This window comes from Setaria viridis, chromosome 4 (genome assembly GCF_005286985.2).
Source record: "Setaria viridis chromosome 4, Setaria_viridis_v4.0, whole genome shotgun sequence".
Classification (NCBI taxonomy): domain Eukaryota; kingdom Viridiplantae; phylum Streptophyta; class Magnoliopsida; order Poales; family Poaceae; genus Setaria; species Setaria viridis.
In genome coordinates, this window is record NC_048266.2 from 8,922,450 (window position 1) to 8,935,172 (window position 12,723).

A 12,723-nucleotide genomic window follows, 5' to 3' on the forward strand; every position below is an offset into this window, starting at 1 on the left:
GACGTAAAGCACATCTGAAATGAAGTAGTAGTAAGTGTCCCTAAAAGTCACGGTCTTTAGTTTTTTGGCATGCTCGGAATTTACGAATTACTCAGGTATTTGCAGTAATTTCCAAATATTTAGAAAACTATTGCTTTCCAACTTGCCGTGCCTCAGCAAACCGCATTATAATGAGAAATCTCAATTGAACGCACTACTCCACCAGACACCATGAATTTCAGAATCCCAGACCATGAATGGAGAAACATCATAGTAGACCTCAGAGTTAAATAACTCATACAATTCTCAGTCCCAGGATAGCAGACCCCACTCTGAGAAGACTGGAGAGGATCCAGATTCCAGTAGGCCATTGTCTGAAACAGAAGCAGCACCAGGACAGCGAGATAAAGAGAGAGGGAGAGATGGCCTCTCAAGCAGCTGTGAGAACGGTCAGAGGGAATTCAGAGTTCGGACAAGAGACGAGAGGGAGAAAGAGAAAGCATGTGACCCCTCTCTGTTTCTCTCTCTCCTCTCCTCTTCTACAACGAGCCACAACCACACCAGCAGGACACGCTCCTCGCCTCACCTCTCGTCCTCTGCATTCCTCTGCTTGTTTCTCTCTTCCACCTTGGGCCTTGGCCATGGCATCCAGCGCGTCACGGTTCATCAAATGCGTCACGGTGGGGGACGGCGCCGTGGGGAAGACCTGCATGCTCATCTGCTACACCAGCAACAAGTTCCCCACTGTAATGCTAATCGTCATCTCTTTTCATCTGTATGTTCCATGTCTACTTGCAGTAAAGATTCAGGCTTTTCTTGGATTCTTATTGAAAATTTGGGATTTCTCATTTTTGCTTGTACGTGTGATTTTCTTTGAGTTTCTTTTTTGCGTTCTTGATTTCTTGGGCTGTATATTTTGCTAGTACGGAAACAGTAACATGTTCTTGGTATCTTTTGGAGTCAAAACATGGGTCTTTCTTGGGGGCTCTGTGGAACTCATTGTGAAAAATACCCTGAAGTTATCCCTAAATCTTCAAGCTTCTTTTGACTTCTGTTTGCGTTTTGCAGGATTACATACCCACTGTCTTCGATAATTTCAGCGCAAACGTGGTGGTCGACGGCACCACGGTGAATTTGGGCCTTTGGGATACTGCAGGTGATTTCAGACTCTTCGCTTGTAACGAGCTCCAGACTTCCACTTCCATCTTTGATAGCTGTTGGTGATTTTGGTAATGTGGACATCAATCTGTTTGCAGGACAGGAAGATTACAACAGATTGAGGCCGCTGAGCTACCGCGGAGCCGATGTGTTCGTGCTCGCCTTCTCGCTCGTCAGTCGAGCTAGCTACGAGAATGTTATGAAGAAGGTGATTTCTTTATCCGTTTTGATCAATCATTTCGAAAATTTCAATCACTTTTCCACTTTGCTATCATCTTTTTTCTAGATGAAACACATGAGAAATAGTTTCAGATTGTTGTAGTAATGTTGTGGTTTTCCAAGTTCCACTTTGTTGTTGTAATGTGTTTTTTCCCCTTTCAGTGGCTACCAGAGCTTCAGCATTATGCACCGGGTGTCCCCATTGTTTTGGCTGGAACTAAATTGGGTGAGTTGTGTGACAACGAAATATTTCCATTTAATAGCTTATTGGTGTGTGAGATAATGACAGTACTGGGGGTGTACATTCTGCCTTGTAGAGTACCTTGACACCTTGTTGGTGTCCCTAGTGGTGGTTAGGACATATGTTTCATTGCTTTGCTGGGATTTTTTTTAGCTTTAGTTTGCCAAGACCGGTCCTTGTGATTTGGGGATTAGTTCTAATAGTCTTCGGATGTTCAACGTTCTCAATCCATCATTCCGAGCACAGCTAATAGATCAGTAAGCACAATTTGTTAAAAAATATTATTTTGCTTTAATGACAACGTATTAATTAGTACCTATCATTTTGTCCCAGCATTATTTCCCGTAGATAATTGGTTGGTATATATCATTTTCGTCCCTATCATATAGTTGAAATTCCTTTAATTTATTAGATTAGATGTGTATAGTTCTAGCATTTTTCATTAAATTAAATTAAATGCTGAAAAGAAAGCTTTATTGAGAAGCTGGATCATTGAATCAAATGCTGAAAAGAGGTTATATGATCCACCTTCTCAATAAGTGATCATGAATTGTTTAGTTGTAGTTTATAGAAATTTCCTCACTTCGAAAGAGCAATGTTCTTTAGGAACAATTTTGAATTGAAAGTTGGAAACATTCTTCCAGCCTCTACGAATTCAGATATTACCTGGAAATACCAAAGCATCATTATTTTTCATCTAATTGAAGTTTCTTTGTCATGTTTGCTAGTTATCCAAACGAGTTGAGAGTGCTTGTAAACTTTGGTCGAGTGTAGGTTTTGGTATTAAGTTTGTTGTTCTTGCGTTTTTTTGGTAAACCCAGCAGTTCGGCCAACAATCAAAACATGCTCTGTTAGGCTTTCTTAATAAAGCCGAGAAATTTTGCCCTTGGTCGAAAAAAAATGTTTGCAGAAGTATGGTTTCCAGTTTTGTTCGGCTGTGCTTCTTCCGGCTGTGCAGCCAGCCAACAAGCCTGCTTTGCTGCAGCTGCTACAGTAGATAAAACACAGGTGGCAGCAGCTGCAGCCGCAGTGCTGTACAGCCAAACAGAGCCATTGTTGTTGGTGCGTGCTTTGCTTTCCTATACCTTTTTCGAGTTTCTTATATTTCTGTCCTAAAAAAAAGAGTTTCTTATATTTCAACTTATACTTAAGATGTTAATGTCTTACCACAGTTTTACTTATTGAAAAAGGTAGTTTATTGATTTAGAAAATGAGTTTTGTTTGAGTGGACTATAACTGATATTGTGTACAGATTGTCGTGAAGACAAGCACTACTTACTTGATCATCCCGGTGCAGTACCTGTTACTACGGCACAGGTCTTATTTCCCATACTGACCAACTACAAATTTACAGTTTGAAATAATAGTTTTGTGCTTTCCAAATTTACAGGCCTACTAGTTTGAAATACAAATGCTTTTCAATATCTTATAGTTTTGTGCTTTCCTTTCTATCTCATATTGCAGGGGGAGGAACTTCGCAAGCACATCGGCGCAACATGTTACATTGAGTGCAGCTCAAAAACTCAGCAGGTCGATTCTTCTTGCTCGTTCCCTGTTGATGTTTTCCTTGGTGCTGTATTTGTGAATGCATCTGTTAACTTCAGAATTTGTAACATGCAGAATGTCAAAGCTGTGTTTGATGCTGCCATCAAGGTAGTAATAAGGCCTCCGACAAAGCAGAGGGAAAGGAAGAAAAAGAAAGCAAGGCGAGGATGTTCAATATTGTGAGTATAAGTTCTTGATAGATGTTTTTTATCCGGTATTGGAAGTGTCTTTGAAAAAACTTGCGGAGATAAAGCTTCCGTTTGTCTCCCAGTAAGAGCTAGTCTTTTTTACTGTTTCGGTGAAACAACAATGGCTTTGCGGGCACTGTCTTGAGCATACAAACGATAAGTTTAGCTGTGAATGTTTTATGTTAAGCTACAATTAGGGGATTGGAATGGTGCTGTGTGGACCACTGCAGAAAGTTTTGGAAGTCCTTTTATGCTCCTCATATCTATGTACTCATGTTCTTGTGCAAAGGTGTGCGCTTCAGATTATCAGTACTATGTCAATTTACAATTGCTTGGGAGAAATAATAATCTCACGTTCTCTGAACTATGGCTTCATAGCAATAATATAGTATACTAACTATTTAGTTGAATTTCAGTTTATATTATAAACGTAAAGTAAAACTAACTGTGTTAGTTTTGTCTGTTGCAGTTGCAGCCGAATCATGCACACAAGGAGACTAGGGTGCTTCAAGTGATCGAGGCCTTATCTGACGATCACATAGGTTTCCAAGACGAATTGAGATAACTTGTAGTTTGTATCCAAGTTTCAAAGTGCTTGTTGCGCTTGCGCACTTGTGCTGGTCATGTGTATATTTACATCTTTAGCAATTGACTTCTAGGGAGATATATTAAGTACTTCGTTTATGTACCAATGGCTCATAATGAGCTAGGAAGTTCAATACATCCTGAGAAGAAACGATATATTCTTCAGTGAGCCTGAGTGTTCTTATAATTTATCCAAAACTTTAGCATGCTTTTTCCTCACCACATTTAACATCTGTGGACTTTTTTTTCTAAGAACTATTGACATATTTTGGGGTAGGGAAGAAAGCGGATCGGGTCCGCATCCATTGTTTTTTTTCGGATGCGGAGCAGATTACACGAACGTGGTTACGGATGCGGATTTTATCAGCTGGTGCAGAATCAGATCGGTGTCGGAGTGGACATCAGCTGGTGCAGAATCAGATCGGTGTCGGAGTGGACATGTATTAAAATAGTCGTATCTGATAGTTAGCGCGCTAATTTATGAACCGCAAGCGCACGGATCATCGCCAATTTATAAACTGCAAGCAATTTTTCCATAGAACATTCCATCCAAGTTTTATCAATTCGTGGATCGGCAACGAACTGGCTAGAATTTTCTATCTAGTCTAACGGATCTATCCTAACATAAAGTATAAAGCATAGATTGTATATGAAGACAAACTTGTTGTAAAGATTGATATCATAAAGAAGGGTAGATCATATCCACATATATATATATGATATAACACTATCAAGGGCAGCAAGAGCCTATCATCTTTTAGTTGTAGTTCTAGCCAACGAGCAAGCACATCATGCATCTCATCCAAAGCAATCTTTAAACTACTACCTCCAGTCAACCTCCCGAAAACTCCCACCTTACACGGAGCAGACCGCGTCACGATCCCCCTATCGGCACAGGTAGTTTAAAGGCACGAACACATATGAACATGTCTAGCTATCAAGAAGGGTCAACATACTAAATCTAATCACCATGATTACATAAAGCATGCTATGTAGTTTAATTACGAATTAGACTGAGTAACAAGTATATTCATCATAAGTAGAAAGCATAAAAGGAGGCAATAAGCCGCTAATAGATTGGTTGACAAGAAAAACATTGCTCATATAATAGATGTATTTGGATCATCACCTTCGAGTACATACCATTGATGATCAAAACTAGCTCCTGAACTCCACCATGGCACAACCGCGCAGGGAGGCCATGGCGGCTGGGGTTTGGCCTAAGCCATCTCCTAGACAACTCCAAAGACTTGCGGCGGCCGTCAGCTCCCTCTGGTGAATGCCCTAGGTTTCATCAAGTTGTGATGGATGAATTTCGTATGCCGATTAATATTGGGTATATTTATAGTCCAGAGGTGCCGTGGGGCGAAGGACACGTTGATTGGGTCCAGAAACGGGCTAGGCCAATTGGCCTAGGCCCGCTGGACCGATCGGCCTAGGTGATTTCGTCACCTTCCTAGCCTTAAATGCCAAAACTTTCTATACGAAAGTTGTAGATCTTTTTGAACCATGCAATTTAGGCATAAAATTCGCCCCAATCAAAGTCCGGACGAGGAAGATATGCCTTGTGCAAGATCTGCTTCTTCTGCAAGCCTTCTGACCTTCCAATCTTGAGTTTTCCTTAGCTTGACCATGAGATTGACTTGCCAAATCACCATATACTTCACCTCTAAGTCATCTGGAATGATGGTTCATCGAATGTGGACACATTTGTATAGTGAATTGGTCCAGGACGATCGGCCTACCCTCTTTTGGTCTCTGCTGGTCCTCGTCTTTCTCGTGTGGACTTCTCATGTTGTCCAAATTTCAGGTCCAAATCCAACTTGTACAAAACCTTTCATCTATATCGTATTTCCTGTGATTTTGCAATATGGTCCAAAACACAACACATATGCGAATATGGGGTTATTTCAAGTGCCAAGTGGCAGGTTAGTATAAGAATATGCATGAAAATACTATTCAAATGGCACTAGAAGTGTGTCAATAACGAGCGTCAACATCGTATAATACATGTTTACATGTAGGGTTTTATGACGGTCCATAATTTCTAAAACAAAGGTGTAAAGTAGGAACATAATATGAAAAATACTATCTTTATTCACAAATCATGACACGGTTCGCAAATCACATCTAAAGTGATCTTAGCCATTAACACTGACACTTCATGCTTGACGTCGAATAAAAATTATTACAAGTTCTCAGTTCGTACTTAAGAGTATAGAGCAAGCATGTAAAACAAAATATATGGATCGGATATCCTATTATAAGCCTCGGATTATCTGTGTTCAATTATCAGATAATCCATATCCATCGAATTTCGCTAAAACCATATCCTACTCCGCATCCACGTACAGTTGGATTTGGATTATCCATATCCACATGGATATCAAAAATTGTTCCCCATATCCGCAAAAGTCGGATTCGGATAGGATCGGACGTGGAAATTATCTTCACCGCTTTCACCCCTAATTTTGGGTTTTGTCATCCCGTGTTCAGAATATCCCTCACTTAATACTAGTTAGAAGCTTCTTTCAGAATCTCCAAGTTTCCTTTAGACCGTCTGAATTAGATGAGATGTGATAGAAAAAAAAAGAGATCCTAACAATTCTGTAGAAAAAAATTCTTGTATAAAAAGAACATCTATCGATGGACTAGAAACAGTATTTCATCGGGATCTAATTAGGTTAAATCACCCACCAATGTTACTATGAAAAAATTAATCTAAAGTATCCTAAATACATCTAATTTATGTACCTCCATTATGAAAAATTTATCCATCTTTGCTGTTAATAAAAAATCCAAATACTACGTGACTCACTTCTGTTGACATGGGAAAAACTAAATCAGATAGCCTAAATACTGCTTCTAACTTGCCCACATCTCATTAAAACAAAATTAACCTAAAATGCCAGTATCTTGTGTCATTCTATATACTTTTCACCTAGACATTAATTTATATCGCCCTACATTATGTGATGGAGTCTGGAGGTCAAACAAAAAAGGAATCATTACACCATGGATGAACCATATATAAATAATAAATAATATCATGAATGTGAGACAAAAAAATAACCCTGCACAAACTTTGATTCAATATAGCCATGTATGCACATCGGTCCCCTCTAAGTACCAAATATGTTTCACAAAGTTTTACTATCCATATAGTCTAAAAACATTTGTGCAAGGACATATAATGATGGATTAATTTAGGAATTCATTTTTGACTTTCATGGTTCCTGAATGCTTGATGAAAAAAGTGAATCTCCTAGCTTCCTTCGCTCTGCATGAGGGTTCCCGTTCCAAGATAATTGCTTTTTAGAAATTTATGCTATTTGCTAAGAAAGCATGTGATCCAATTGTGAGATCAATAACTATATTCCTAGATCTCCTTGGTATTTGGGTTGGCAAAATACATTCCATCTTACTAGCCTATATTTCCTTTACATGATAATGACATGATCACTAGAATTACCTAGATATTAAATAATATAGTCTTTTAAACACTCCTTGGTAGTATGTCGAAGAATGTCATCATAAACAGCGTATAATACAAGGCTACTAAGGACCGAACTTATCAACACTAATTGTTTACAAGAAAATAGATGTTTGCCTGTCCAGCTACACAGTTTCTTCTTAAAACACTCTCCTTGCAACCAGTGTTCCACAATCTTCTATGATGATCCATAGCAAATATACACCATTTCCATAATCACTCTTCTACTCTATTGCAATCAATGTTGCTCAATTTCTAATCTGCGTCTGAATGGATCTGTACCGGTCTCAGAACCAAATATTTGTGTGTATTAGTCCTGAAGATGTTTAGCCGCCCCATAGCAAATGTTTTACTTTTTTTTTTGTTGAAATTGACCCTAGCACCTAAGAGTTGCCTAACTTAAGCTTTGCTTGCTCAAGATAATGCTCTATAAAATTGTGGTTTCGTCTACATATTGCAGAGTAGAAAATCCATCCTCTAACGGTCATCACTCTCTTCTCTAAATATTTATTAAAATGGCTAGCATATCAGCCACTATATTAAATGGGATATATAGTGTATATCTAGAAGTATGTCTAGATATGAAATATGAAAGTATTTACTTCTCAAATGATTGTAATTGTGAACTTATACACCACCTGTATGTTTTAGGAGATTTACCAACCAAAAACCTATGTTTATTTGATTGGTAACTTAGCACTAAAATTCTATTAAGACATTTTAGTTAAAAAGTTATAATAAAATTTTATGTAATGTCAGTATAATGCCAATATAAACTAACTACAATTAAGGTGTAAGAACCAGATGTTAGGAGATTCTAAAAGCAAGAACTTTACTAACCTCTGTTACTAACAATGCTAAATGCTAAAGCACAAATTTGTGGCACCAAAATTGAGGTGTTGGAGATCTCTAAAACAGTCAAATGAGATTTGGAAATTTCCTTGAATTTTCTCACCTTCCAATGACTTAGTTGCTTATATCAACATCTAAAACTCATACATATTGCAATATCAACTATCTTACCTTACCATTAGTAATATTTTGAAGCGACTTACCATTAGTAATTGAAGACTACTTGTCGAGCCTCCACGTTAATCCTCACAAGATGTGTCAGAAAAGTGATAAAACTTAAAAATTCTCATAAAGAAATACCCGACCATCCATTTGGTAGATACTAATTGAAGATATACATGTATGATGTGCCATCATAAACACCACATATACATATGTGTAAAAAGCGATGTCCATATCTATTTTCATGTCAAACATATAGCTTAAGCACGATGTGATGTAAAATGAAAAAGAAACTATGAATATAGATGAAAAAGTATATAGAGTAACCGGCAATAACTGGATAAAGATAAGAAAATTGTCTATATGAGTATCATTTAGAATACAAACAAATGAAACAGAGTACTCAAAAGTAAGAAATTATGATTAGCTGTGTGCCCCATATATATTCACAAATCTTTAGCAACTATGCCCCTCGAAAGTACTAGCTAGCCGTGTACAGGAGCACGGGTTGAGTCGATGAGAGGCAAAGGAAAACTGAGGCGATTGGGGAGTCAACAATAAACAAGAACTGAAGCTAAAAGCAGCTATCCTGTCTTGAGTTTGAGTGCAAGAATTGCCTTAAAGATTCCGATGATCACACCGGCGATGGACAAGACGGTGGCGATGATCTTGTAGTTCTTGTACAGGAACCTGTGGGCGGCGATCCGCACTGGCCTGTTGCGCTTGTACGACTCGATTTGTTCCAGGACGACGACGTAGCGGCCTCCGAGGCGGAGGTGCTGGCTGAGGCCCTTGAAGAAGGCCAGCGTCTGCGTGTTGCTGAAGAGGCTGCGCAGCACTCCCTTGCTCCGGAGCTCGTGCACGTCCTCCTTCCGGTCCATGAGCATGGCGACCACCGACAGGTACGAGCTCACGACGAAGCCGTCCGAGTCCCAGGCGGTGCAGGCCTCCAGCGCCGCCATGTTGACGAGCCAGCAGGCGGTGACGTCGTTGAGGAACAGCGGCGACAGCGAGAGCTCGCCGAGCACGAGGTTCTTCCTGAGTCTCATGTCCCCGAGCCACGTGGCCGTGCTCGCCGTCAGCTTGACGCCGATCTGCGCGAGCTCCACCGCGCTGCTGGACAGCAACGACGAGCTCCCCGCCTGATACTCCCGCTCGTCACTTGGCATGCTCTGTAGCTGGCTGAACCGGAGGAGGCCGAGCAGATGCGCCGGCTTGTAGCTGATGTCGCTTTGGCAATGGCCGAGAGGCTCTCTCGCTGCAGGGACGCGTCGGCACTTCATCATCAGGAACACCTGAAACCTTATGATCCACCCTGCAGAATCCTTCTCGTTGGGGAAGAACTTGTCTCCTACCTCGGTGACAAAATGGCGCACGTTCACGGGCAAGAATCCAGTGAGGGCATCGAGCACCAGCCATGGGATCTGGTTCTCGAGCAGCATCATGTCCCTGAGGATGGCTTGCCCGGACGACAGGTTGCAGCCGGCGAACATGGGCTCATCGCTGTTGGCCATGTACTGCAGCAGGAAGCAGCCGTCCAGGAACAACATGGCCGCGAGCTCGGCGTCGCTGAGGCGCACCACGGCCTCGTCGTCGGTGGCGTAGCAGTGGCGGGCGTCGCCGGCAAGGAAGAGGATGCTCCCGTACACCTCCTCCGGCGAGCGGCCGGCGTCTCTGCAGAAGTGGTAGGCGGCCGCGTGCTTGACCTCCTCCATCTCTTGCAGGTGAGGCAGGCCGTGGTGGTACGGGCCGATGGCCACGACGCTCGGCACGATGTAGCGGTCGTCGTCGCCGCCGATGCCTCGCAGGCCCCGAGGGAACCTGTGGATCCTGGTCTGCATCATGGCGACATGGCTCTCGATCCTCTCGGTTGTCTTGTGCATCCTATCCTCCATAGCTACCAATACTTCTTGCGCTGCTGGGCGGCCATGGGAAGCAACTACTACTACATCTGCAGCACTACTTGCAGCGTCCATGGCTCCGAAAACACTCAATGGAGCGTCGAGACAACGTGTTCTCCGCTGCGCATTTGCATGTATAGATATATAGCCCACAGGTGGCACTTACAAAAGGCATATTCTCATTAGGATTTTTGATTTATTATATGCCAATTGAAAATTGCTTCGCCAACAAGCCTTCTCTCATTTCTCGGTCCATGGATTTAATATTTGGTCCATCTGATGCTCAAATTTTGCACCGTTGATCTTTATTAACATTTGGAATTCATTCAAGGACTCTCCTTTCTTCTACCTCTAGTTTTCTTCCTCCACTAGCCTAGCCTCTTTCCTCCTGTCATGATGCCCGAGGAGCGCCTGCCTCTCACTGCCCCACCCTTCTTGTTATGAACGACGTATGGAAATATGAAGTAAAGAATCAAGCCACAGAGGAGACACGATTTAACGTGGAAAATTCCTTCGATGTGAAGGGGAAAAACCACGGGCACCAGCCAGCAACAATCTCACTATCTCAAGAGTTTTGGGTTACACGCCTATGACGGCTTACAAGAGAATCAAGTCTCCACGAAACCCTAGCAAGGGTGTATGTGCCGTACCGTACCGTGGGGGGCTCCGCCCCTCGCACCCCCCCGAGCACAGGGGCGCTCCGTCGCAAGCCTCCGGCGACGGGCCTCCGCTCCGTCAGAAGCCCGACCTATATCCTGGAGTGAATTTGGAACAACTCCAACAAACTCCACCTTGAGACAAATTCATCTTGTATCATAAATCAACCCTTCATCCTGAACATAACAAAGATAGAAAACCACTGGTGCCAACAATAGCCTCTTGGACTATCCAATTAAACCAACTAAGCTTGAGCACAGCTCAAACTTAGCAACAGGAACATACTTTGTCATCATATCAGCAGGATTATCATGAGTACTAATCTTGCATACCTTCAGCTTACCTTCTTCAATCACATCATGCACAAAATGATACTTGATATCTATGTGCTTAGTTCTCTCATGGAATATCTGATCTTTAGTGAGGTAAATTGCACTTTGACTGTCACAGTGCAAACTTATGCAAGATTCAACTCCACAAAGCTCAGCGTACAAACCTTTCAACCAAATTAATTCTTTGCACGCTTCACAAATAGCCATACATTCTGCTTCAGTAGTAGACAAAGCAACAACTAACTGTAAAGTAGCCCTCCAACTCACAGCACAACTGCCAACAGTAAACACATAACCTGTAAGTGATCTTCGCCTATCCAGATCAGCAGCATAATCAGAATCCACATAACCAATAAGACCCTTATCAGTTCTTCCAAACTTTAAACAGGAATCTACTGTGCCTCTGAGATACCTGAAAATCCACTGAACTGCCCTCCCATGTTCTTTGCCAGGATTAGACATATATCTACTAACAAGACTCATAGCATATGACAAATCTGGACGAGAGCAAACCATGGCATACATCAAAGACCCAACAACACTAGAATAAGGAACCCTTGACATGTATTCAATCTCTGCATCTGTACTAGGACACTGAGCAGCTGACAACTTAAAGTGAGGTGCAATAGGGGTACTAACAGCCTTAGCATTTTGCATGTTGAAACGCTGAAGAACTTTCTTGATATAATTTTGTTGACTAAGAAATAGCAAACCAGATTTTCTGTCTCTACTAATTTCCATACCAAGAATTTTCTTAGCACTACCAAGATCTTTCATATCAAAACCACTACTCAATAGCTTCTTTAAATTATTGATTTCAATCTTACTCTTGGCAGCAATCAACATATCATCAACATATAACAGCAAATATATAGGTGATCCATTAACATGCTTGATGTAAACACAGCTATCATACTTAGATCTTTTAAAACTGTGTGATAACATAAATGAATCAAACCTCTTGTTACACTGACGAGGGGACTGTTTCAAACCATACAAGGATCTCTTCAACTTGCACACATATTTTTCCTTGCCAGGCACTATGAACCCTTCTGGTTGGTCCATGTAAATGTCCTCCTCAAGCTCTCCATGCAGAAATGCAGTCTTCACATCTAACTGCTCAAGCTCAAGATCATGTGAAGCAACAATACTAAGGAAAGTACGAATTGAACTATGTTTTACCATTGGAGAGAAAACATCATTGTAGTCAACACCCGGAATTTGACTGTAGCCTTTAGCAACTAACCTTGCCTTATACTTTGGAGGTTCGCTTGGAGATAAACCCTCCTTTCTCTTGAAGATCCATTTGCAGCGGATGGTCTTCTTATTCTTAGGCAAAGGTACAAGCTCCCATGTACTGTTCTTCTCAAGAGACTGCATCTCCTCATGCATAGCAGAAATCCAATTCTCA

General features: G+C 41.4%; 2 protein-coding genes across 2 annotated transcripts; one reads left to right on the top strand and one right to left on the bottom strand.

Annotated features, from left to right (window-relative positions):
• Nucleotides 1-295: 295 nt before the first annotated feature.
• On the top strand, nucleotides 296-4,084 carry LOC117853880 (rac-like GTP-binding protein 4). The gene is made up of 8 exons (XM_034736161.2): nucleotides 296-725; nucleotides 1,048-1,135; nucleotides 1,236-1,345; nucleotides 1,519-1,582; nucleotides 2,850-2,914; nucleotides 3,062-3,127; nucleotides 3,218-3,321; nucleotides 3,800-4,084. Exons 1-8 carry the CDS (start codon nucleotides 402-404, stop codon nucleotides 3,843-3,845), a joined length of 867 nt encoding a protein of 288 aa, XP_034592052.1. The 5' UTR covers nucleotides 296-401; the 3' UTR covers nucleotides 3,846-4,084.
• A 4,661-nt stretch (nucleotides 4,085-8,745) lies between these two features.
• Nucleotides 8,746-10,420, bottom strand: LOC117853188 (UPF0481 protein At3g47200). Its single transcript, XM_034735564.2, has one exon. The coding sequence runs from the start codon at nucleotides 10,396-10,398 to the stop codon at nucleotides 9,007-9,009; it is 1,392 nt and encodes a 463-aa protein (XP_034591455.1). The 5' UTR covers nucleotides 10,399-10,420; the 3' UTR covers nucleotides 8,746-9,006.
• Nucleotides 10,421-12,723: the final 2,303 nt, after the last annotated feature.

Coding starts and splice junctions, on each gene's coding strand:
- LOC117853880 (XM_034736161.2), top strand. CDS start 402: ATGGCCTCTCAAGCAGCTGTGAGAACGGTCAGAGGGAATTCAGAGTTC. Junction 2,915..3,061: donor TACCTGTTACTACGGCACAG/GTCTTATTTCCC, acceptor CTCATATTGCAG/GGGGAGGAACTTCGCAAGCA. Junction 3,322..3,799: donor AGGCGAGGATGTTCAATATT/GTGAGTATAAGT, acceptor TGTCTGTTGCAG/TTGCAGCCGAATCATGCACA.
- LOC117853188 (XM_034735564.2), bottom strand. CDS start 10,398: ATGGACGCTGCAAGTAGTGCTGCAGATGTAGTAGTAGTTGCTTCCCAT.